At 35.9% G+C, this 27,874-nt stretch overlaps 1 protein-coding gene across 4 annotated transcripts in view; it reads right to left on the bottom strand.

Annotated features, from left to right (window-relative positions):
- The window catches only part of SESTD1 (SEC14 and spectrin domain containing 1), a 136,173-nt gene that overhangs the window by 27,573 nt on the left and 80,726 nt on the right, over window positions 1-27,874 (bottom strand). For all 4 annotated transcript variants that reach the window (XM_082689364.1, XM_082689362.1, XM_082689363.1 and 1 more), the window contains 5 exons: window positions 27,142-27,255; window positions 25,723-25,820; window positions 23,472-23,527; window positions 20,923-21,134; window positions 1,385-1,507 (listed from right to left, as the gene is read on the bottom strand). In XM_082689364.1, the coding sequence (XP_082545490.1) occupies window positions 1,385-1,507; window positions 20,923-21,134; window positions 23,472-23,527; window positions 25,723-25,820; window positions 27,142-27,255 (603 nt within the window). The remainder of the gene's footprint in view (window positions 1-1,384; window positions 1,508-20,922; window positions 21,135-23,471; window positions 23,528-25,722; window positions 25,821-27,141; window positions 27,256-27,874) is intronic.

Below are 27,874 nucleotides of genomic sequence, written 5' to 3'. Positions count from 1 at the left end.
AGTAAACAGTAGTTAAAATATACATTTATTAATACTACTCAACTTTTAACTACCACTTCAATTGGGGAAGTTAAAGGGAAAAGAAAAACTTAGATGTTCACATAATACATAAATCTTATCTGAGCCCAGAGTTTAAAACTGTTATTGAACAATGTTTTTTTAGTTCTCTATTATTGTGCATTTAGAGCCTAGTGATTGGGATTCATCTGAACACATGACTTTTTTTCTCAATTAACACATAAATCCAATCAGAGTGTCTTCTGAGCATCTGGATTTGTTTTTGCTTTTGTTTGAGGGGAAGGCTAACTTCTTTTATTACCTATTTATGGGAAAGATGTTTTATTCTTCATATTAAATGCAAGGTTGAATGGTGTGTGTGTGTGTGTGTGTGTGTGTGTGTGTGTAAACTGATCGCTTTTTTTAAGCCAGATAATCTAAGGAGATAGAAATTAATGAATCTGTTTATTTTTCTACTTTTCTAGTCAACCTATTTAAATTGCTATCAGAAATAATATGACTGGGGGGAAAAAATGATGAACTAATTGATCCACAAAGCAGATGATCACTTTCTCTCTCATTTTTTTTTAATAAATTAATTTATTTATTTTCAGAAATACAGTATTCATTATTTTTTCACCACACCCAGTGCTCCATGCAATCCGTGCCCTCCATAATACCCACCACCATGTACCCCAACCTCCCACCCCCAGATGATCACTTTCTCAATAATGAAGAGTTAACTTTAACAGAGCAAGAGCTTAACATATATCAACTTCCTCCATACACAAGTTGTTAAATTTTAAGCCCTCCTGAATGATTATCTATAATCTGCCCACAGATCATTTTCTAATTTTATAACTGATTTGTTTGATCATCTTCTTCAGAATTACAAGTGGGAGCTCCTAAATGCACAAAGAATGGAAAGATATCCTGCACCCTCTGCACTCACTCTCAATTAGTTGTGATTAATGCAACAGTTCTGCAATTATTCTCAGGCATTAACTGTACTGTACTCTCTCTAATAAAGCAGGAACATCCCAAGCCTCCCTCTGAGGATTTAAGGATTATAATTTCTGTCTCAGGACTGCAGACGAAGGTTTTATTTTTGCACTATCACTCTTTATTCTGTCATGGTAATTTTTTTAAATTTCACATGGATTTGTTTCTATAGAAATATATAAACTATACTGGAGGCAAAGCAAAACCAAACTTCCAATAAATACATACTAAATGGTCAAAATGTTCTTTATGGCCTCTAAATATTAAACATACTCTATTTTATGTCCTATACCAAAGTTTATAGCAACTTATCCCTTAGCACCACACAGGCTCCTAATTATGCCCAGTAACAACAGCCTGTAACCTGCAGAGGAGAGGGACTCACACTGTGCTGGCTCTCAATCTCTTCATGCTTCTGCTGTAGGGCCTGGGAGGCTCGGATGGAGTCTCCAATCCCCCACTGGGCTCGTAGTTGTTCTGATCCAGGGCCTTCAAGCCAGTTTACAACCTATAAATGAAAGTTGAGACCAAAATCTTAAAATAATGAAAAGCTTTTCAAACATTCAATGTTTTCTCCTCCCAAAGCTCCTCAAAAATTTTTTTTTAATTTTTGATTTTTACGTTTATTTCTTTGGCAGAAAGAAAGCACAAGTGGGAGAGCAGCAGGCAGAAGGAGAAAGAGAAGCAGGCTGCATGCTGAGCAAGAAGCCCAATGATACAGGGCCCGACAATGTGGGGCTTGATTTCAGGACCCCAGATCATGACCTGAGTCAAAGGCAGATGCTTAACCGACTGAGCCATCCAGGCACCCCAGTTCCTCAAGTATTTTTAAATTCTTTAAATTCTACTGTAAAGGCAGTAAATGTTTCTTTTCTAATTACGTGGCTATAATGTGACAACTCTTCCAAAAGCAAAATTTGAAAGAATGCACACTGTAGCACCTTAGGCTTTCAGCTTTCTGATCATCTGCCAGGCTAAAAGAAATCTGGAATGCTCTCCATAAAAGAAAATTAAAAATTAACTTACAATGAAAGAAAATAAAAGAAGTATTGGATTTTGCATTGGAAGAGACACCAGAAAGGATACTGGTCAAATTTCTTATCTAACACTTAAGAAAATTTAATTTCAAAGATTAACTGACCTGCCCAAGGTAATATAATACATTATTAAAAACCTAGGACTAAAATCCCTGTCTCTAGACTCGTAGTCAAATGTTCTTCTCAAAGTACTGATAAAACTAAAGGAACTAAGTAATTAACTAATATGAAGTTAAAATGCTACTTTTGTCACTTTGAAAATTACAAACTAACTGTAGAATTATACTACAGCAATACCTTCTAGGGGTCTTAGGATGAACTAAAATCTGCAGACCCACATACCATCTGAGGTCCCACTGGCACCACTCAGCAGGATGTGAGGTTAGCAAAGCAGCATGAGGCATTCTTCTTCTGCCAAGTCAGTTCAGGCATGAGGTGATGAGACCCATATGGGACAGATTTAGGGAAGACTCTGGTATCAAAACTCCAGAATCCACAGTGCTCATGCACGCTACAGAAGTTCTGAATTCAAGGATGCTCAAAGTTATGCCTTCCATCAAGTACTAACAGTTCTCCTAGTCCAGACCCAGAATAATTTTTACTATAAAAGCAGTAGTTGACATTCCAAGTTTTATAGGTTTTCAAGGAAACAGAGCTAGACAGTTAAGCAAAGATCAAAGCCTCATGCAGAAAGAGTTTTTCTAACTCTCTACCCACCCACCCCCCCACACACTACAAAACTACATCGACACAGTGAAGTAATTTTAACAGAAAAAATATTATCAAATTTTACTTGTTACTGAATTAAAATAAGGAATTCAACAACAGATGTATGGTTAGGCCCTAAAATGTAAACTTAGGATTGCTGGTAAGAAGCAAATGAGGGTATGTCCGTAGCATAATGTTATAACCCAGTGGATACACAGGCTTAACTCAGAACTTTATAACAGACCCATGCTGCATTTTTATTATTATCAGGTTAAAATATATTCCTTTAAAAATCTAATAGTTCATGGTATTTTTAGTAGTTATATAAAAGTACCACATCATAGGGAAAAATCATGTCTATTTCTTTCCATTATTTTTTGACACGCATTGCATTTTCACATTACTCCAGATTTAAGCACTACAGCCAATTCTTACAGTACAGTTATTTCTATCCTGTGTTTTTCACTTAACATTACACTATAAAACTATAATGATTTTCTATGTGGCTACAGTTATAATTTACAATAGTTACACACCTCTTTTTTAAGAAGGCAAAACTTGACTGCCTTCTTCCCTCTCTGTCATCTGTCTAAACAACTAATCAACCAACCTATATACATATATATTTGTATATCTACAACAGCTACTTTATATATATGTAATATATATACATATATACAAATATACCCACACACACACCCTAAATATAAACTTAGGATATATAGAGAGACAGAAGTTCATATGTAGTTATTTTTTTTTTCTCTAATTCTGTATTGTTTCCCTAGGAAAGATTTTCAGTAGAGATCTGAATTCAATGACAATACAATGTTAGTACACATTAAAAAATTGCTCTCTAAAACACCTTTTTCAGGGCGCCTGGGTGGCTCAGTGGGTTAAAGCCTCTGCCTTCAGCCCAGGTCATGATCCCAGGGTCCTGGGATGGAGCCCCACATTGGACTCTCTGCTCAGCAGGGAGCCTACTTCTCTCCACCTCCCTGCCTGCCTCTCTGCCTACTTGTGTCCTCTGTCTGTCAAATAAATAAAATCTTAAAAAAAAAAAAACAAAAGATTATTTAAAAAAAACCACCTTTTTCTATATGAACATCTAAGCAATGAAAGTTTTAACTGAGAAACCTCTGCAAAGTATACAAACTGCCTAATGCTTTTAAAAAACTTCTGCCAAAGGGATGGAGTAAGATAAATAAAGCTAATATGGAATGTAATGTGATATTTTGTTTGGAGTCATGGAAAAGAAAAATAGCATTAAGTAAAAACTAAGGAATTCTGAATAAAGTATAAAGACTGTTAAAACAACAACAACAACAACAAAACACCTTCTGCCAAATTGAAAAATTGAAAAACAGAAACCTCTTCAGGTGTACTTTTCAATATTAGTATACCGAATGCATTGCAAATGTTTGGTTACTGAAAGTTTAAGATCTTTAGTAAATTATCCCTTCAAGTTAGTTCCCCACTTATCTTCTACGTTCTTAACTATTAATATATTCTCAGCTTCCACTTTCTCTTTACAAGGCTTTAATAATATAGTACAAAAATTTAAAAACAAAAAAAGCCAAAGTATTATTTTGGATTCACTGGAATAGACTTAAGTGCTTTAATTTTCTTGGCTGTTTTCGCAGTCCTAAATTAATCTGCAACCCCTTATTGTCAAGTGTTCTTTGGAATACAAAGGTTGGCTCCTCAGCATCTCTAGTCTTCCCCTTTAAACTTTGTATTAGCTATCTTTGGAAGGGCAGAGTACTAGGATTCTGTTTCTGTTAGCCTGTGGAAAGAATCACTCTTTCACAGTCATAAGAAAACACTGGGCATGAGTCCCAATTCTAAATTCTGGTTCTGCTCCTACCAGTTGAAAGACTAGTCTGTCCATCTTTAAAATGGTGTTAATGCTACCTACCATACAAAGGTGCTGGGAGGATTATTCCAGTCATTATATGTAAGACACTTAGCACAATAGATAAATACTAGTATTTGTTATTCTCTTTGCTTTTTCCACTTTCTTGAAGAGAAAAGCATAGCTCCTTCTATCTATTCACTCAGTATTAAGCTTTTTATTTTCATTCCAGTATAGTTAACACGCAGTGTCATATTAGTTACAAGTGAACAATAGAGTGATTAAACATTTCTAGACATTACTCACTGCTCATCATAAGCATGCCGCTTAATTCCCATCAACTGTTTTACTCACCCACCTCCCATCTCCCTTCCGGTAACCATCAATTTGTTGTCTATAGTTAAGAGTCTGTTTCTTGACTTGTCTTTTTTCTCCTACGTTCATTTGTTTTATTTCTTAAATTTCACATGTAAGTGAAATCATATCATATTTGTCTTTCTCTGACTTATTTCACTTAGCATTACACTCTCTAGCTCTATCCATGTTGTTGCAAATGTCAAAAGTTCATTTTTTTGATGGATGAGTAATAGTCTATTGTATATATATACACACCACACCTTCTTTATACATTCATCAGTTGATGTACATTTGGTTCTTTCCATAATTTGGCTATTGTAAATAAAGCTGCAATAAACACAGGGATGTATGTATTGCTCTGAATTAGCATTTTCATATTCTTTGGATAAATACCCAATAGTCTGATTGTTGGACCATTGGGGTTTCTGATCTTAGGGGAAAAGCACTCATACTTAACTATGATGTTTATTGTTGAGTTTTTGATATGCAGCCTTTATTATGTTGAGGTACGTTTCCTCTAGACGTACTTTGTTGAGGATGTTTATCGTGAATGGATGCTGTATTTTGTCAAATGCTTTATCTGCATCTACTTAAATGACTTAAATGACCATTTGGTTTTTGTCCTTTTTCTTACTGATGTGTGTCCATTCATTCTTTATAAAGTTTGTCTCACACCTGCATTTTACAGTAAGATCCTGAGCTTCTTAAGGAAGTCCCTGAAATGTTTTATTCAACATTTTTTCAAATGGAAAAATAAAGTGGGGGCTCCCGTGTGGCTCAGGTTGGGATCTCTGCTCAGGTTGTGATCTGGGGTCCTGGAATTGAGCCCCTTGTCAAGCTCAGTGGGGAATGTGCTTCTCCCTCTCCCTCTGCCCCTGGCCACTCTGGCTTATGCTCTCTTTCTTTCTCTTTCAAATAAATAAAATCTTTAAGGGGAAAAATGGAAATAAAAAGTCTAAGTTTTAAGGAAGCTTATGTAAACATTTTGAAACCATTTTCCATTTCCTTTATGCAATTCAAGCCTCATCTATTGCTATTTATTATGACTAAAGATATAAAGACAAATATACAATGGCTTTCAAGTGTTCTATTTCTTTTAAAGATTTACTGATTTACAAATTTAAGAGAGAGAGCCCTAGAGTGTGCGGGGAGGAGCAGGGGACAAGGGAGATAATGTCTTTTTTTTTTTTTTTAAGATTTTATTTATTTATTTATTTATTTGACAGAGAGAAATCACAAGTAGAAGGAGAGGCAGGCAGAGAGAGAGAGAGAGGGAAGCAGACTCCCTGCTGAGCAGAGTGCCCGATGCGAGACTCGATCCCAGGACCCTGGGATCATAACCTGAGCCGAAGGCAGCGGCTTAACCCACTGAGCCACCCAGGCGCCCCGGGAGATAAAGTCTTGAGCAGACACTGGCTCAGCATGGTACCTGACATTTCACAAACCAAAGATGAGGACCTGAGCTGAAAGCAAGAGTCAGAAACTTAACAGACTGCGCCACCCAGGAGCTCTGGCTTATAAGTATTTAAATAACATAATTATTTCACTAGAAATATATAAATTCTAAAACTAAGGATGAAATAAGAGCATCTCAAAAGTTTTTAATTAATTAATAATGTGTTATATGGAGAGGAGTCAAGATGGCGGAGAAGTAGCAGGCTGAGACTAATTCAGCTAGCAGGAGATCAGCTAGATAGCTTATCTAAGGATTGCAAACACCTGCAAATCCATTGGCAGATCCAAGAGAAGAAGAACAGCAATTCTATAAACAGAAAAAACAACCACTTTCTGAAAGGTAGGACTGGCGGAGAAGTGAATCCAAAGGGACGGGAAGATAGACCCCAGGGGGAGGGGCCAGCTCCTGGCAAGCGGTGGAGCAACGGAACACAAAATCAGGACTTTTAAAAGTCTGTTCCTCTGAGGGACATCGCTCCAGAGGCTAAACCAGGGAAAAGCCCACGCGGGGTCAGCGTGGCCTCAGGTCCCGCAGGGTCACAGAAGGACTGGGGGTGTCTGAGTGTCACAGAGTTTGCAGGTATTGGAGCGGGAGGGCCGGCTACGGAGACAGAGCCGACAGTAACCTCAGAGCTAGCTCCGTGTTACCTTGGACCGGTCACAGGCTCGGTGAGCTCAGAGCGCGGCTGGAGGTCAGACAGACGGGAGTTACTAGATGCTGTTCTCTGAGGGCACACTGAGGAGAGGGGCCCCGGGCTCTCGGCTCCTCCGGGCTGGAGACCAGGAGGTCGCCATTTGTATTCCCGTCCTCTGGAACTCTACGGAAAGTGCTCAGGGAAGAAAAGCTCCTGAAAGCAAACCCCAGCGGATTACTCAGCCCGGCCCCTGGTAAGGGCGGAGCAATTCCGCCTGGGGCAAAGACACTTGAGAATCACTACACCAGGCCCCTCCCCCAGAAAATCAACAAGAAATCCAGCCAAGACCAAGTTCTCCTACCAAGGAGTGTGGTTTCAATACCAAGGAGAGCCGCAGAATTCCAGGGGAGGAGAAAGCAAAGCACGGAACTCATGGCTTTTTCCCTGTGATTTTTTTTAGTCTTGCAGTTAATTTTTTTCCTTTTCATTTTTTTTTCTCTTCTTCTGCTAAATTTTTTTTTAACTTCTACCCTTTTCTTTTTTAACGTTTTTAAACTAGTTTATCTAATATATATATTTTTTCTTTTTTATATTTTTCTTTATTTGTTTTCTTTTTAAAATTCTTTTCTTTTTTTTTCTTTTCTTTTCTTTCTTTCTTTCTTTTTGAACCTCTTTTTATCCCTTTTCACCCCCCTCACAATTTGGGATCTCTTCTGATTTGGTCAAAGCATATTTTCCTGGGGTTCTTGCCACCCTTTTAGTATTTTACTTGCTCCTTCATATACTCTTATCTGGACAAAATGACAAGGCAGAAAAATTCACCACAAAAAAAAGAACAAGAGGCAGTACCAAAGGCTAGGGACCTAATCAATACAGACATCGGTAATATGTCAGATCTAGAGTTCAGAATGACAATTCTCAAGGTTCTAGCCGGGCTCGAAAAAGGCATGGAAGATATTAGAGAAACCCTCTTGGGAGTTATAAAAGCCCTTTCTGGAGAAATAAAAGAACTAAAATCTAACCAAGTTGAAATCAAAAAAGCTATTAATGAGGTGCAATCAAAAATGGAGGCTCTCACTGCTAGGAAAAATGAGGCAGAAGAAAGAATTAGTGATATAGAAGACCAAATGACAGAGAATAAAGAAGCTGAGCAAAAGAGGGACAAACAGCTACTGGACCACGAGGGGAGAATTCGAGAGATAAGTGACACCATAAGACGAAACAACAGTAGAATAATTGGGATTCCAGAAAAGAAGAAAGATAGAGGGGAGCAGAAGGTATACTGGAGAGAATTATTGGGGAGAATTTCACCAATATGGCAAAGGGAACGAGCATCAAAATTCAGGAGGTTCAGAGAACGCCCCTCAAAATCAATAAGAATAGGCCCACACCCCGTCACCTAATAGTAAAATTTACAAGTCTCAGTGACAAAGAGAAAATCCTGAAAGCAGCCCAGGAAAAGAAGTCGGTAACATACAATGGTAAAAATATTAAATTGGAGGCAGACTTAGCCACAGAGACCTGGCAGGCCAGAAAGAGCTGGCATATTTTCAGAGCACTAAACGAGAAAAACATGCAGCCAAGAATACTATATCCAGCTAGGCTATCATTGAAAATAGAAGGAGAGATTAAAAGCTTCCAGGACAAACAAAATCTGAAAGAATTTGCAAACACCAAACCAGCTCTACAGGAAATATTGAAAGGGGTCCTCTAAGCAAAGAGAGAGACTACAAGTGGTAGATCAGTAAGGAACAGAGACAATATATGGTAACAATCACCTTACAGGCAATACAATGGCACTAAATTCATATCTCTCAATAGTTACCCTGAATGTTAATGGGCTAAATGCCCCAATCAAAAGACACAGGGTATCAGAATGGATAAAAAAACAAAACCCATCTATATGTTGCCGCCAAGAATCTCATTTTAAGCCCAAAGACACCTCCAGATTTAAAGTGAGGGGGTGGAAAAGAATTTACCATGCTAATGGACATCAGAAGAAAGCAGGAGTGGCAATCCTTATATCAGATCAATTAGATTTTAAGCCAAAGACTATAATAAGAGATGAGGAAGGACACAAGAAGATTTAACAATTTTAAATATCTATGCCCCCAACGTGGGAGCAGCCAACTATATAAACCAATGAATAACAAAATCAAAGAAACACATAAGCAATAATACAATAATAGTAGGGGACTTTAACACTCCCCTCACTGAACTGGACAGATCATCCAAGCAAAAGATCAGCAAGGAAATAAAGGCCGTAAACGACACACTGGACCAGATGGACATCACAGATATATTCAGAACATTTCATCCCAAAGCAACAGAATACACATTCTTCTCTAGTGCACATGGAACATTCTACAGAATAGATCACATCCTCGATCCTAAATCAGGACTCAGCCGGTATCAAAAGATTGGGATCATTCCCTGCATATTTTCGGACCACAATGCTCTGAAGCTAGAACTCAACCACAAGAGGAAGTTTGGAAAGAACCCAAATACATGGAGACTAAACAGCATCCTTCTAAAGAATGAATGGGTCAACCGGGAAATTAAAGAAGAATTGAAAAAAATCATGGAACAAATGATAATGAAAATACAACGGTTCAAAATCTGTGGGACACAACAAAGGCAGTCCTGAGAGGAAAATATATAGCGGTACAAGCCTTTCTCAAGAAACAAGAAAGGTCTCAGGTACACAACCTAACCCTACACCTAAAGGAGCTGGAGAAAGAACAAGAAAGAAACCCTAAGCCCAGCAGGAGAAGAGAAATCATAAAGATCAGAGCAGAAATCAATGAAATAGAAACCAAAAAAAACAATAGAGCAAATCAACAAAACTAGGAGCTGGTTCTTTGAAAGAATTAATAAAATTGATAAGACCCTGGCCAGACTTATCAAAAAGAAAAGAGAAAGGACCCAAATAAATAAAATCATGAATGAAAGAGGAGAGATCACAACACCAAAAAAATACAAACTATTATAAAGAACATACTATGAGCAACTCTACGCCAACAAATTTGACAATCTGGAAGAAATGGATGCATTCCTAGAAACATATAAACTACCACAACTGAACCAGGAAGAAATAGAAAGCCTGAACAGACCCATAACCAGTAAGAAGATTGAAACAGTCATTAAAAATCTCCAAACAAACAAAAGCCCAGGGCCAGACGGCTTCCCGGGGAAATTCTACCAAACATTTAAAGAAGAACTAACTCCTATTCTCCTGAAACTGTTCCAAAAAATAGAAATGGAAGGAAAACTTCCAAACTCATTTTATGAGGCCAGCATCACCTTGATCCCAAAACCAGACAAGGTTTTGGAGAGAGCTATAGACCAATATCCTTGATGAACACAGATGCGAAAATTCTCACCAAAATACTAGCCAATAGGATTCAACAGTGCATTAAAAGGATTATTCACGACGACCAAGTGGGATTTATTCCAGGGCTGCAAGGTTGGTTCAACATCCGCAAATCAGTCAATGTGATACAAAACATCAATAAAAGAAAGAACAAGAACCATATGATACTCTCAATAGATGCTGAAAAAGCATTTGACAAAGTAAAGCATCCCTTCCTGATCAAAACTCTTCAAAGTGTAGGGATAGAGGGCACATACCTCAATATCATCAAAGCCATCTATGAAAAACCCACCGCAAATATCATTCTCAATGGAGAAAAACTAAAAGTCTTTCCGCTAAGGTCAGGAACACGGCAGTGATGTCCATTATCACCACTGCTATTCAACATAGTACTAGAAGTCCTAGCCTCAGCAATCAGACAACAAAAGGAAATTAAAGGCATCCAAATCGGCAAAGAAGTCAAACTATCACTCCTCGCAGATGATATGATACTATATGTGGAAAACCCAAAAGACTCCACTCCAAAACTGCTAGAACTTATACAGGAATTCAGTAAAGTGTCAGGATATAAAATCAATGCACAGAAATCAGTTGCATTTCTCTACACCAACAACAAGACAGAAGAAAGAGAAATTAAGGAGTCCATCCCATTTACAATTGCACCCCAAACCATAAGATACCTAGGAATAAACCTAACCAAAGAGGCTAAGAATCTATACTCAGAAAACTATAAAGTACTTATGAAAGAAATTGAGGAAGACACAAAGAAATAGAAAAATGTTCCATGCTCCTGGATTGGAAGAATAAATATTGTGAAAATGTCTATGCTACCTAAAGCAATCTACACATTTAATGCAATTTTTATCAAAGTACCATCCATCTTTTTCAAAGAAATGGAACAAATAATGCTAAAATTTATATGGACCAGAACAGACCTTGAATAGCCAAAGGGATATTGAAAAAGAAAGCCAACGTTGGTGGCATCACAATTCCGGACTTCAAGCTCTATTACAAAGCTGTCATCATCAAGACAGCATGGTACTGGCACAAAAACAGACACATAGATCAATGGAACAGAATAGAGAGCCTGGAAATAGACCCTCAACTCTATGATCAACTAATCTTCGACAAAGCAGGAAAGAATGTCCAATGGAAAAAAGACAGCCTCTTCAATAAATGGTGCTGGGAAAATTGGACAGCCACATGCATAAAAATGAAATTGGACCATTTCCTTACACCACACACGAAAATAGACTCAAAATGGATGAAGGACCTCAATGTGCGAAAGGAATCCATCAAATCCTTGAGAGAACACAGGCAGCAACCTCTTTGACCTCAACCGCAGCAACATCTTCCTAGGAACATCGCCAAAGGCAAGGGAAGCAAGGGCAAAAATGAACTATTGGGATTTCATCAAGATCAAAAGCTTTTGCACAGCAAAGGAAACAGTTAACAAAATCAAAAGACAACTGACAGAATGGGAGAAGATATTTGCAAACAACATATCAGATAAAGGACTAGTGTCCAAAATCTATAAAGAACTTAGCAAACTCAACACCCAAAGAACAAATAATCCAATCAAGAAATGGGCAGAGGACATGAACAGACATTTCTGCAAAGAAGACATCCAGATGGCCAACAGACACATGAAAAAGTGCTCCATGTCACTCGGCATCAGGGAAATTCAAATCAAAACCACAATGAGATATCACCTCATACCAGTCAGAATGGCTAAAATCAACAAGTCAGGAAATGACAGATGCTGGCGAGGATGCGGAGAAAGGGGAACCCTCCCACACTGTTGGTGGGAATACAAGCTGGTGCAACCACTCTGGAAAACAGCATGGAGGTTCCTCAAAATGTTGAAAATAGAACTACCCTATGACCCAGCAATTGCACTATTGGGTATTTATCCTAAAGATACAAATGTAGTGATCCAAAGGGGCACGTGCACCTGAATGTTTATAGCAGCAATGTCCACAATAGCCAAACTATGGAACGAACCTAGATGTCCATCAACAGATGAATGGATAAAGAAGATGTGGTATATATACACAATGGAATACTATGCAGCTATCAAAAGAAATGAAATCTTGCCATTTGCGACAACATGGATGGAACTAGAGCGTATCATGCTTAGTGAAATAAGTCAAGCAGAGAAAGACAACTATCATATGATCTCCCTGATATGAGGAAGTGGTGATACAACATGGGGGCTTAAGCGGGTAGGAGAAGAATCAATGAAACAAGATGGAACTGGGAGGGAGACAAACCATAAGGGACTCTTAATCTCACAAAACAAACTGAGGGATGCTGGGGGGAGGGGGGTTGGGAGAAGGGGGGTGTGGTTATGGACATTGGGGAGGGTATGTGCTTTGGTGAGTGCTGTGAAGTGTGTAAACCTGGCGATTCACAGACCTGTACCCCTGAGCATAAAAATATATGTTTATAAAAAATTTAAAGATCTTAATAAATAAATAATTTTTAAAAAATTAAAATTAAAAAAAAAATGTGTTATATGTTATTTTTTAAAACCTAAAATGCTATTTAAACATTTAAGCTTTGACTTCAGAATATTCTATAAGCAAAAGAAGCAGGCTAATATAAATCATGATACCTGAGGAAAAACAACTCATTAGCATGGAACTTTCAAAGAGCCGTAAATTTAAAAATAAACTTTCAATAAAGCAAAGACATACTCTTGGTGCAAAAAACCACTCTCATAGTCAAGTACACATATAGTTTTAATGTATGCTGAAAGTAATTTTTCCTTACTGTGCAACATCAGTAATGTAGACAGAGTAAATGTATGACTCTTTCTAATAAAAATGATGCAAATTGAGGTTGATGCCCAGTAAACAAGTCTATTTAAATGCATTAATGATGGTAGTTTGCCAAACTAGGCTATAAAACTTAATTTTAATCAGGACATCTTGCTCAGTCAATCTGAATATTAACTTACAGCAAGAGCAGTTTCATGCCCAATCCATATCAATGTGACCCCTCAAATGCCTACATTTATATGCAAAGTATAACCTTGGAGATATGCTATTAAAATCTACCATGACAAATATTTGCAGAGGCCAAAAATGCATGTGACTACACAACATTCTTTCCTAGCAGGGCTAATTTCTAAAGACTTCATGAGAGAGTATCTGGAAGAATGTGGGGTCAAACAAGGCAGAAGGGCATGTTAAACAAATGTCAAGCATGTGACCTGAAGAAAGAATTGGGGGAACTAGAAGCATAGCCTCCAGCTATATTCTTATGCAACTCTTAATGTATCCTATTTTGCATCTATGATTCCTTTCTACATAGGAAGAAAAGCACATGGATGATTCTAGAAATAACATTTGTAATGCTGGCTATAATTACTGCCTCAGTAAATAATGAGAATAACAACAGCATATTTCATTGAAGTAGCATCGTCTCCCACTTAAAAGTTGATGAAAATCTAATTTTTAAATATAGCAACAGCAGCGCGGAGAACCTCTGCATACCACATAAACTCTAATGCCATTGATTTAAACTGGGAAATAAATGATAATTTTAATGGTTATTACTTATCATAGAGCTTATCTATTAGAGCTATTGATTTATTCTTTTCCTAACATTTATTTCTTTTAGAGAAAAAGAGAGAAAATGCAAGCAGAGAGCAGGAGCAGATGGAGAGAGAGAATCCTCAAGCAGACTCCCCACTGAGCACGGAGCCCAACTCGGGGCTCTATCCCAGGACCCTGAGATCATGACCTAGCTGAAATCAAGAGTCTGATGCCTAACTGAATGAGCCACCCAGAGACCTCTGATTTCTTTCATTATGCTTTCAGTGATAAGACAGTGAAGAAGAAATATGGAAAAATTCAGTTTTCACTAATTTAACATAAGTCGTGATAATCAACTTTATGATTATCTTTATATAAACAATTTTTTTTATTTTCCCCAAATTTGTAAGACGAAAGACGAAAGTGCATTTTATGCTCTGTGGATGCTGACATGATCAATACACATTTAATATATAGCTAAGTTTAAGTAATTATTCTGGCAAGGGAAAGAGATCTTTGCCTAAAAAGTGACCTGTGAAAAAGAAAGAGGAGGAACCATTACATGATGCAGATTAATGTTCTAACCAACAAATGTGTAACACTCAGACAATAACCTTATAATAAAGGTTATTTGTTTTTAACAATAATCTCGTTACCATCATCACCATCATAAATATCATCATCATCACCTTCCTTCTCTAGTTTCTTTATTCAGTTGAGCTGGTCTATCATTTCAAAAATGCATTTGCCCATACATTAACTCCTCTGCCATTTTTTTTCTTTTTAATCATACCCACTGATCCCATGTAGCAAGGCACAAATGCTGAATGAATCCCATCACCCACATTCTCTGTACCTTCACTTCAACATTTAGCCATGAATTGATAAGGTCACACAATAAACCAGAAAGGTTCCACCATAAATCCAAAATCAATACGACCTAAAAATACAACTACATGTCTGTGGTATTTTACATGTCCAATTCCCACAGAGAAAACATTGAAACCTCTTATTCATTGTAACATCATACTCTTCAACCACCACCACCCACCTCACCTTCAAATCTGTACCACTAAGCAGATGACCTTTTCTCTTACGTTATTGAAAAAAAGAACACATTGCATTGGAACCCCTTCATCTTCACATCTGACTCACACAGGGAGACATCTCTGGATACATCCTACCCATCATTCCTCCTGTTAACAATGGAGTTCTATCTATTCCATGCGAACACTAATCCTTTCAACACCGTCTTTTGGAAATGATTCACTTCTACCTTGTGAGGAACTTGATAGTACTAAATATCTTTTCTCTCCTGTATATTCAACCCCTCTTTCCACATAGATACTCCCCACTGGCCTTTAAAGCTTTGAGAGTTTTCCATATTACTTTAAAAAGAAAAACAGAACAAAATTATATCTCACCCTGCTGTGGACTGAGTTTTGTTGTCCTCCCCCAAATCCATATTTTAAAATGCTAATAAGCCTCAGTACTTCAGAATGTACCCCTATTTATCTGAAGATAGGGTCTTCTAAGAGGCAATTAAATTGAAGTCGAAAATACATACATTCTTACATACATACATAAAATGAGGCTGTTAAGCTGGTGCAGCCACTCTGGAAAACAGTATAAAGGTTCCTCAAAAAGATGAAAATAGAGCTACCCTATGAACCAATAATTGCACTACTGGGTATTTACCCTAAAGATAACACACGTAGTGATCCAAAGAGGCTCGTGCACCCCAATGCTTACAGCAGCAATGTCCACAACAGCCAAAGTATGGAAAGAGCCTAGATGTCCATCAACAGATGAATGGATAAAGAAGATGTAATATATATATATATACATATATATATATGTATATATATATATAATGGAATAATATGGAGCCATCAAAAAAAGGAAATCTAACCATTTGCATGACATGTATGGAACTAGAGGGTATTATTCTAAGCAAACTAAGTCAATCAGAAAAAGATAATTATCATATGATCTCTCTGCTATAAGGAATTTGAGAGGCAGGGCAGGGGTTAGTCGAGGGCTGGGCAGGGCAGGGGTTGGGGGCAGGGTGGCAATGAAACAAGATGGGACCGGGGAAGGAGATAAATCATAAGAGACTCAATCTCAGGAAACAAACAGGATTGTTAGAGGGGAAGTGGGTAGAAGGGATGGGGTGGCTGAGGGATGGACAATGGGGAGGGTATGTGCTATGGTGAGTGCTGTGTATTATGTAAGACTGATGATGCACAGACCGTACCCCTAAAATAAATAATACACTATATGTTAATTTAAAAAAAGAGGTTGTTACAGTGGACCCTAATCTGGTGGACCTAATCTGGTCCTTAAAAGGAGAGGAAATTTGGACACAGAAAGGTAGAGAGTTAAGATAATGTAAAGATACAGAAATAAGATGGAGCATCAACAAGCCAAGAATCTGGAACAGATTTTTTCCTCAATGCCTTTAGAAGGAATCAACCTTCCTAACACCCTGATCTTAAGACTTTTACCCTTTAGAGCCATGGGGAAATAAGTTTCTGTTGTTTAAGCCACCCAGGTTGTGGTACTTGGGTTACAGCAGACTTAGCAACTAATGCCACCCTTTTTCTACCGCTTTTAGGCATCACTATTTCTCATCTTTCCTTCAGAGACAAATTCTCAATGAGTTGCCCATACTCAGTGTCTCCCTCATTACACTTCACTGTCATTCCAAATTTACTCCCGTGTGCTTTACTCCATGCTCAAGGGTCACCAGTGGCCTCAATCTTATACATTATAATGGACATGTTAAGTTGTCCTTTTATTTGATCTTTCAGCAGCATTCTACAAGGATCCCAATTCCATCCTGAAATACTTCCGCTGGCTTCCGAGACACAGAACTCTTCACACTTTTCTCCTCCATCTCTGGCCAATCCTTCCGTTCTGTTCAGGAGTATGCTCCTCTATCTTGTCATCAAATGCTGGAGTTTCTCAAAGCTCAGTCAGAAAGCCCTCTTTTCACATACTCTTAGGACTTTCCTTGGTCAACTCTTACCCAAATCAAAGCTTTTAATTGCCATTCATACATGATGACAAACAACTAAGTCACCAGCCCAGACCTGTGTGGGGCTACCCTTCCATATTTTCTCTTGGTGTCTCAAAGTCACCTCAAATTCAACAAGTCTAAGCAACATCAGAAGAATGAAACTAGACCACTTTCTTATACCATACACAAAAATAAATTCAAAACGGATGAAAAACCTTAATGTGACACAGGAAACCATCAAAATCCTAGAGAACATAGGCAGAAACCTTTTTGACCTTGGACATAGAAATTTCTCACCAGACTTACCACAGGCAAGGCAAACAAAAGCAAAAATGAACGACTGAGACTTCATCAAGATAAAAGGCTTCTATAGCAAAGGAAAAAATCAATAAATCTAAAAGGTGGTCTACAGAATGGGAGAAGATATTCAAAAATGATATATCTGATAAAGAGTTAGTATCCAAAATCTACAAAGAACTTATCAAACTCAACACCCAAAGAACAAATAATCCGATCAAGAAATGGGCAGAAGACATGAATAGACACTTTTCCAAAAAAGGTAATAGACACATGTAAAGCCGCTCAACACCACTCATCATCAGGGAAATACAAAAAAAACCCCGATGAGATACCATCTCACACCCCTCAGGATGGTTATAATTAACGTAAGAAATAACAGGTGTTGGCAACAATGCAGAGAAAGGGGAACCCTCTTGCACTGTTGGTGGGAATGAAAACTGGTGCAGCCACTCTGGAGAACAGTATGGAGGTTCCTCAAAAAGTTAAAAATAGACCTACCCTATGACCAAGCAACTGCCCTACTAGGTATTTACCCAAAGGATACAGTGATCTGAAGGGGTACACACACACCAATGTTTATAGAAGCATTATCAACAATAGCCAAACTATGAAAAGAGCCCGAATGCCCATCCACAGATGAACAGATAAAGAAGACACGGTATAGGGGTGTCTGGGTGGCTCAGTTCAATTAAGTGTCTGCCTTTGGCTCAGGTCATGATCCCAGGGTCCTCAGCAGGGAGTCTGCTTCTTCCTCTCCCTCCAACCCTCCCCTGCCCCCACGCCCCCTGCTGCTCATGCTCCCACGTGCTCTCTCTCTCTCTGCTCTCTCAAATAAATAAAATCTTAAAAAAAAAAAAGATGTGGTATATATATAATATATGTGGAGTATTATTCAGTCATCAAAAAGAATGAAATCTTGAAATCTTGCCATTTGCAACAACATGGATGAAACTAGAGTGTATTGTGCTAAGTGAAAGAAGTCAGAGAAAGACAAATACTCATATGTGGAATTTAAGAAACAAAACAGATGAACACATTGGAAGGCAGAGGGGAAAGGAGAGGGGGATATAAGCCATAAGAGACTCACCATAGAGAACAAACTAGATGAAAGGAAGCAGGGTGTGGGATGGACTAGATGGGTAATGGTTATTAAGGCAGGTACTCATTATAATGAGCAATGGGTGTTGTATGTAAGAGATGAAACACTGAATTCTACTCCAGAAACCAAAATGGCACAAAAACAAAAACAAAAAACCAACATGTCTAAAACCAAACTTATGATTCTCTATACCCTTTTTCACCCATACCTAAACCCAAATCCTGTCCAGTGTTTACTAACTGAACAACAAAACCACCCATCAAGTCTTACAAATCAGAAAAATGATTCATCTCTGATATTTTCTTCTTACCGTTACTCCCACCACTTTCCTTATTGGGACTTGGCACAATTGCAATTTTACAACTATTTGTGTAATATGTAATCATGTACCATAAAAGTGGGAATGCAATCTATTCTTACTCACCATTATATTCTACCTAGCACGAAGTCACCCTATTGTAGACATTCATTTTTTGAACGAGTGAGCAAACGTCAGGTATTATTTATAGAAAATTCATTATATGCCAAGTACTAAATATTTTATAAATATTATTTTCTTTAATCTTTGTAGCAGCCCTATTAAATTGGTATTATTATTGTTGTTGTTGTTGCTGTCATCCTCAGTTTACTGAGGAGGAAGCTAGGGCACTGAGAAGTTATATTTACTTCCTGAGAAAGTAAGTAACTTGGAAGTAGTAGAAAAAGGTGGACCCAGATCATGTCAGTGACTTGTATGCCACTACGTTATTCTGTATTTATGGTTTTCAAAGATACTCTCAAGCTACTTGGCTGAAGTTTACCTACCTGTACTATCTATACTATCTGTAAGCTATAAATCCTATCTATAAGTTATAAATATATTACAAAGAAAAAGCTATCTACAATTAATGTATGCTTGGAAATCTTCAGTGTACACATGGCTATCACAAGAAAGATTAAATCTCTTTGCCTGGAATTCAAAATCTTCCATGATCGTCTTCTTCCTTTCAAGCCTCTTCTACTCTAACACCTTGATTTTCTAGTCAAGGGTCAGCAAACTACTGCCTACAGGCCAATTCTAACTACCCATTATGTTTGCAAATAAAATTTTATTTTAGCACAGCCACACACATTTGTTTATATGATGTCTACACACTACAATAGCAGGGCTTCACAGCCATAGCTTTAAGAATTGTACAGTCCACACAGCGTAAACATTTACTATTTGGCCCTATTTTATAGGAAAAGTTTGCCAACAATGGGACCAGACTTACAGACTAGAGCCTCGTACAATGGAAATAAATGTAATAGATACCATTAATCCAGCACTGGATTCTTTCAACAAACCTTTCAAAAGAGATCTTGTTACCCTTGTTTCAGTTAACGGAAGAAGGAAGGAAGGGTAAGAAGAGAGGGGTGTTAAGAAGGAAGTCCGTTTGAGTTTGAGGCACAAGTTGGTGAATAATGTGACCATGATCACAGTAAGTACGTGGAGGAACTGGGATTTAAATCATACTTGCTGACCATGCTTTGTGATTCAAAGGCCAAAAACTTGCTGCGGTGCCTGACTGCTTGCTTTTTCCTCCACAGAACTTGGGATTTCATGCACAGGTGTTTATTTATGCTATCCTTTCTCTTGCATAAAATGCCAATTCTTCTTTAAAACTTAAAGGAGGTGCCTAGTGAAATCTTTACACATTCTTGGAAAAAACGCTCAACTACTACCTCCTCTGCTAAATCTTCCTAGATCCCCTGCAATCAGAGGAATAGTTCCTCTTAGAGATGCCCACAACACTTCTGTCTTCAGCTTTAACACTTAAGATTTTATCCCCTTAGCTTAATTTTAGCAAAAACCAAAACTATCTCTTTATTCTATAGAAAACCCAGCACAATGTCTTCTACACTTCATTGCTGGATTTTTTAGGTAAAACATTTAACATTTATTTCTTAATTCAACAGAGGAAAATCAGAATGTGATCTAAGTTACAGAAATGTCTTAGTATTGAGCTTCAGTATTTTTAACCTACTGTTTTTATAAAAATCAACTCTCAAAAGAACTAATACAAATTCCTAAGTATTAAATACATTAGAGGTTTCTAGCAGCATCAAAAAATAATGAAATCTAATATTAAAATTCCTTACATTTTATGTCATCATTTTGCTAGGAAAGAAAACCTCTTCATAATGCCTAAATTTAAAAAAATAACACTAACAAGTCATTAGAAATTAAGGATAACTTGATCATCATTAATAAAGTGTTACTTATTGCAAGAATGTAGAGATCATAGGTGATATTTTCCAACAACTAGTCACTTTTAAAGTTCATAATGATAGAGTAAAAGGAACGTTCAAAGTCATTATTGTAGAAATAATATAGTTTTAATGGAAATATTATTTGTAAAAATGTACATAAAATAGTTTTAGTCTGTTTTGATAGGATTCAGGTTCTCTACACAGTATAATAAGGCTTAATATAAAATCAGTCACACAGTAGAAATTGTTTTTTTAAAAACCTTAACATTTAGATTTTTAAAAAATTAAACATATTCAAATCAGACACTTACCTGCATCACCTTCTGCTGAATCTCCTCTAACTGTGTACGCTTACTACGTTGTCTACAAACTTCCTGGTATCGAGTATATTGTTCTCTCAGAGAATCTAATAATTTCATAACCTGTGGCTGGGCCAGCAGTTCATCATCCATAGGAGACCATGAGACCCCTCCATCTGAGCCATTAAATCGACGCTGCTGTAATTCGGACAACAATTCATGCCCTTTACAAATGAAAGATACTTATAATTAATATCCTAAAAAAATACAATTCTTACTTCTCAGTCTCCTCAATTTTAGGCCCTTTTTTTTAGAATCTATCTGCCTATACGTCTGCCTAAATAATAGGTCATAATTACTGAATGCAATTTTTAAATTTATATAGAGATGGGAAATAGCATATTTTAGTATATAACTACATAGTATATTTATATGCTATATATCATATATATCATGAAGTATATACTATGTATGCTACACTATTTAGTAAATATATGGCATTTTTTTTTTTCTATATCTATCTGTCATCACATTCTTGTTATTGGTGGATTCATAATTCAGGAAACTGTGTCAACCAATTCTCTTTCCCTGTAGAGCACAATTGCATTCTGGGATTTGTGTCTAGTATGGTACTAACCAGTATGTTCTATTTGATAGTACTATCAATACTAAGCAATATGTTGTAGAATTTCAGTATCAATCCATACCTTTAGTCCTACTATCTAAAATAAAAGTTGACAGTGTAACAAATAAATGTATGGTTAAAGGGAGAAAGCTTTATTACTGGTACAAAATAAAATTTAAATAGTTTCTATTTAAGGAATCTCTACAACATATTAACTGTGAATCATGAGGGACTACACTAGTATAAAAAATTCATTCAATGTTATCCAATTATATCATATTCATGTAAAAATCCATTCATGCATGAGAAATTAAAATTGCAGAATATCCAACATCAAAATTGGAATTTTAAAAGTGAATAAATCTCAAACTGTTTTTTCAGGATAATACTATTCCAATTATTACTTAAGGACCAAAAATAAATGCAAATACTTAAATTCTCTTCATCTTTATTCAGAAAAATATCCTATATTTAAATGGCTTTCAATACTTAGAAACAGAATTTTTATCATGATTTGAAGGTATTACCAATTTCTAAAAAATACCCCAAATTGTTCTAAAACTCTCCATTTGTATATTCTCTTTTTATCCCTACTCTAAGAGTCAAAAGCATCTAAAAAAAGATCTTAGTGGCATATAAAGCTAATTTCAAAATACAAATTGAAAAAGCTTCTTAATTCAAGGGCTTCAGTAGCTTTCAAAACATTAAATATAACAGTGGAATTAAAATTTAAACCTAAACCAAGCCATATTTTTACTGACAGTCTACTGTACCTGCTCAACATGTAGGAATTCATAGATTACAATTATTTCCTTATTCTCTAAGGAAGATCAGTATCATACTGAAAACACTTGCCTCAATGGTATCAACACAATGAAGATATTCAGAATTACTTTCTTTACTCTTCCTTACATGTTATAATTAGAAAAACAACTGTTTTAAAGACTTTTAAACAAAGTCTCTATATATATTCACATACATTTTTCATATATATACACACACACACACACACATATAAAGCCATTAAGATCAGAAGTCATTTATTTTTTTCCTTTACAATTGTTATTACTCTTAATGTTTTCCATATAGAAACATTTCCATCGAGAAGCAGCACCATATAATGATTTCAGAGACCATACTTTGAAACCAAACTGCCTTGGTTCAAGTCCCAACTCTAGCATTACCAGTTGTGTAACTTGCATAAGTTACTGAGCTTTTTTTTTGCCTCAGTTTCCCCATCTTAAACTTAGGATGATAATAGTACCTGTTTTTAGTAGTATGGTGACAGTTTTAATAATTACTCCATCATGAGCAAGTTTTTTCATTATCTCTAATATACCTGAGCTTATATCTACTATCTGAGCTTCCTCAAGTACAAAATAGGGAAAGTGATACTAACTACATCAAGAGGTCATTAAGGGGGCGCCTGGGTGGCTCAGTGGGTTAAAGTCTCTGCCTTTGGCTCAGGTTATGATCCCAGGGAGCCTCCTTCCCCCTCTCTCTCTCTGCCTGCCTCCCTGCCTACTTGTGATGTCTCTCTCTCTGTCAAATAAATAAATAAAATCTTTAAAAAAAAAAAAAAAGAGAGGTTATTAAGGAGAATGGAATATAAAAATACAATCTTAGAACCCAAGGAGTATTCAATAATCCTCATAGCAATCCAATGAAATTGAAACTTATCTCCATGTCATAGACAAGGAAACGTACACATATTTCAAGGGAGAAATCATTTAACAATTTGTCATTATTAATACTTTCTAAAAATATTGCAAAGTATATTAACACACCGTTAGGTTAAACCAAAGGCCAGTTTTTAAATTCCCCTTGAGTTTTTTCACATAATATATGCTTAATCAATGTTTATTTCATGAACCAATCAATATATGATTGGTTTATTGGATTTGACTATCACCAATAAACACATTTTTTATCTTACCTGTCTGGAGAACTGTTTCAGGATCAACTGATGGAAGAAAGTTTAAATCCACAGACCTGGCAAACACCACAAGAATAACTTTTAAAAACTTTATCTATATGACCAAAGAAAATCATTTATGTATGCATATCAAACAGGAGCATATGGTGTGGAAATCTGAAGTATACTATTCTACCAGGCTAATGCTCTTAAGCATTAAGAAACCAATTAGAGATAATTAAATATTAGTAGCCAAAAAAAAAAACCCCCAAAAACTGTGATAAATCATAGAATATACTACTTGAAAAAAAGTTTATTATTATTATGGTATTATTTCAAATACATCACAGGAATGCATTTTAGTATTTTCCCACTGCATCTTTATTCCAAAATGAAATGTGTAACTATATAACAACCCAGAAATGTGAACATTAAAAATGCATGAAGCCATCTTCCAATTAAGCATTTACTTATCTACAGCAACCTTTGAGAGCTAAAAGGAGTCTCTGATATTCATGTGCATGTGTATCCCCACACAGTTGTACTCTCTTCTCTGTATTAATTGTGCTTAATTTGCAGTTGGACCATGCTCTGTATTTTTTTAAACACATATAGGAAGTAGAAGATGAAGGAAAGATAGGGTACACAGTAAATCAAACCCTAGGACCTTGATGCTGTAAATGACAGGTCCTGCTCTAAATCTTTCACTTTTGTCAATTAATCTGGGCCCTTGCCTCTTGTGTAGCCTGGACATTTCTGGAGTAATAACATTAAAAAGGTGATGAAAATTTCAAGTGGAGGGACTGCATTACCTGGGATTTAGTGGAGGGACTTTATTATCGAGATTCAAAAAAGACTAAGTTAAACACTTGAGTTCCCTAGGGAGGAACTGGAAATACAAGATTTTATTTGATATTTCATGTAGTCATGCAAACTAGCAATTCCCAAAGTGTTTCCCAAAACACTGAACAAGATATTATTAGATGGAGAAAAGGGGGTCCCACTGGCATGTAAGTACATGAAACAGGTTTCTTTACTGCAATGCTTTCTCAGGACCTGTAATCTATAAATGTTCACAGTCATTCTCAGAGAGGGAATATGGTAAACAGCATTAAGCTATGACCATGAACTTGTTTTCTACAGGGACCCTCTTAGGACATCTTTCCTAAGGAAAATGACTTTAAGAAGCATCAAACTTACTCTGCTGGGCTACTCAGAAAGCAAGAAGTTTGGCTCATTTTTGTCAACCAACTTATGCAATGTTTTCAATTCCTAAGCCATAGCATGGAGTGTATGGGTTATCTATATACACACATTTATGTGTATGTCAAAATTTTGCATTTTATATTTTTATATGATATCTACAGGACAATAATGTTCCTAAATGCTTCCTGTAACTTTAACTAGATTTCCATTCAAACCATTTGTTCTCACATTTTCACTTTGTTTTAATCAAGACTGGGTGTTAAACTCTGACCTTCTCACATCCCACTTCCCTTATTATCTCAGTTAACTGGTATGTTGACTAAATTTGTATTCAAGGAATAATAATAATATTATCAAGGTTTCATTACATTTTTAAGATCAGATTCAAAAGATATAGACAAGGATGAATGTTGATCCTTTCCAATTTCCTAATGAAAAATTATTTCTGGTAAGAGAGACCAGAAAGAATTAATTTGCTTCTAAAAAGCTTTTAACCTCAGAAGAAGGATTTGGCTTATCAACAGAAAAATGAAAATTGTTAAGCCTGGAAATCTGTTAAAATGATAAATCTAGATAGTTATATTTAGATAATGCAGCTGAACAATTACTTCATCCAGAGTCAAAACCACTAAATTCTCCAAACTGAATTCATAAATATCACATATTTTATAAGGACCTAGGAGTTCTAGAGGTAGGCATTTAAGAGGTATTTAAATAAGGTTATAATAATTTTACTTCAAGCCACAACCTTTTCCTTTATAAGCAAAGTAGAACTCTAAAAAGAAAATGGTTTCACTTTGAGAACATGTTCTTGCAGATGAATTTTTAAGGTAAATACATTTTTATACATCAAAAAGCCTTTATAGAGAAACTCTGATTCAAAGCAAGAAATTTTACATATAAAGCAAATTCTCATGAATTAATAAATTTAATACAACTTTTGTCTGTCAATTTTGACTGGAGAATTGCTACATCTTACCTCTTTTAGCTTGCATTAATAGAGAGATTCTTCTTCAGGTTAATCACAGCCTTGCAAAGGTATAATTGCAAGATACCAGCCACCTACCTTTCTTTCTCTTGCTGATTTCCTTTATCACTTCCATTGTTAATCAAAGCAAGTTCATCTAATAATGATGTAGATTCTTTTGTAAACTTCTCAAAAACCTACAGTAAGATTTTGTTAACATATTAAAAATAATCTTGAAAGTTATTTACATAAGGATTTTCAGTTAAGAGGAATAGAATTAGGCAGGCAGAATTCCCTTTTCCTCTCCTGATGCCACTTTGTACAATTCAACAACCACTGCACAACTTAAAAAAGAGAAAACAAAATCCCCCTTCTAGAACAATGAATAGTTTCAATGTAAGAAATTTTTAAAATTTAAAAAAGAAATATTTATAAAGATTTTATTTACTTATTTGACAGAGATCACAAGTAGGCAGAGAGAAAGAGAGAGAAAAACCATGGTTCATGAGAAAGCAGAGGCTTTAACCCACTGAGCTGCCCAAGCGCCCCTAAAGAAATTATTTTTATTCCTCAGACAAGGAGGAATAAAATTCCTGTGTTTTGTGAAGAAACATCTGCACTAGTAACAGTTTTAACTACATGAACATGCTTTGGGCCATTATTAATATTCTAATTCCAGATACAGAACTTTTCTTTATGTTTTCCTATCACCAATCCATACTGGTTGTATATACTGAAGACTTTTATATATAAGCATGTAGCATAAAAATAAATTAGCTATAACTTTTAACATGGTTTCTTAAAATATTTCTAAAAACGGATTTGGGCAAGTCTGTTTATAATAAAGGGGACACTCATTTGTTTTATGTAACTGTCCAAATATGATCAAAATCAAGTTATCCATTCTGAAATATCCCAGTTTATTATTCTTCAATAAAATTAACCTTATACAGTTGACCCTTGACCATGTTTTTGGGAAGTCAAAAGTTATACGCAGATTTTCAACTCTGGAGAGGGTTAGGACCCCCAATTCCCATGTCATTCAAAGAATAACTGTAATCTAAACTGAGTTAACATTTTTTCTTTTAGTCCCCAGTAGTTTGTTAAACAATGCCATAGCAAGCAAAGGAATTGACTTCAGAATGGCCAAAGATACATTTTCAGAAATGAAAACCTTAACCTGTCAAACTGCTTTTCCAGTCAAACTGATGTTTAAATATCCTCTCTGAAAATGGTACACCAATTAGATTACCTCTCAAGAAATTGTGCTACTCTGTCATTCAACTAAAATATTCAAAATTTTGATAGAAATACTGCTACAAATGACAACAACAAAAGCAAGCACTTACAAGACTGACTGTAGACGATTTGCCTTCAAGCATTATGCTATCAAATGGTATGCACTATATATTTTATTTTTATAACAAAGAACAATCTACATGCTACTTAATTAAAATGATAAAGTCACCAAAATATGTCTATTTGTATGTAATAACAATCTCACTATAATATACCAACCAGTCTCTTATTTAACCAGTCCATGTGATCATAGGTGAGACTCCCGCCAAAATCTTCTGTTAACTGGCACGGTTCTATGTAACGAGTCAATTTATTGGCAGACACTAAAATAACCTATAGAAGTAAAAAGAAAAGAACGATTTAGCAAGCCAGTTTTAATGGCAATGAAAGCAATACGGAGGTAAAATCAGGTTAAAATATGCAATACTGTTTCCAAAATGATGATATTATCATGTATTTGATTAATACAATATTTAATACATTAGTAGAAGCATTTAAAATCAATTCAAAAATTGTGGGTATCTGCTAAGAATAAGTTATTATAAACCATATATAATTCCACATTTTAAAAAATGAGATGCAGCTGAGATAAAATATTTTCAAAATTTTATCAATATTAATAACTTCTTGATAATAAAAATCAGTTCCTTTGATACACTGCATTCAGCAAAAAAGCTTGCATATGGCCTTAAAATTAGCTAATTACAATAAGAAGATAAACACAAATCATGATAAATCTGGCAATCAAAAAATTATACCCATTAAAGTTTCTATAACAATTTTTTATTATGTATTAACAAAACATGTCCTGTAATAGTAAAGTAAAACTCAGGATAATATATATTAATATTTAATTTGAAAATCAGAACTAAAAAGCAAGGAGAAGTTCAGAGAATTCATAAATTTGAAATTTACATACTAACTTGATAACCTTTAATGCTAAACTTTAAAA

The sequence above is a fragment of the Mustela nivalis genome, assembly GCF_964662115.1.
Source record: "Mustela nivalis genome assembly, chromosome: 11".
Lineage (NCBI taxonomy): Eukaryota > Metazoa > Chordata > Mammalia > Carnivora > Mustelidae > Mustela > Mustela nivalis.
The sequence above is the reverse complement of the archived record's forward strand: the minus strand, read 5'-3'. Positions and strand labels throughout refer to the sequence as shown.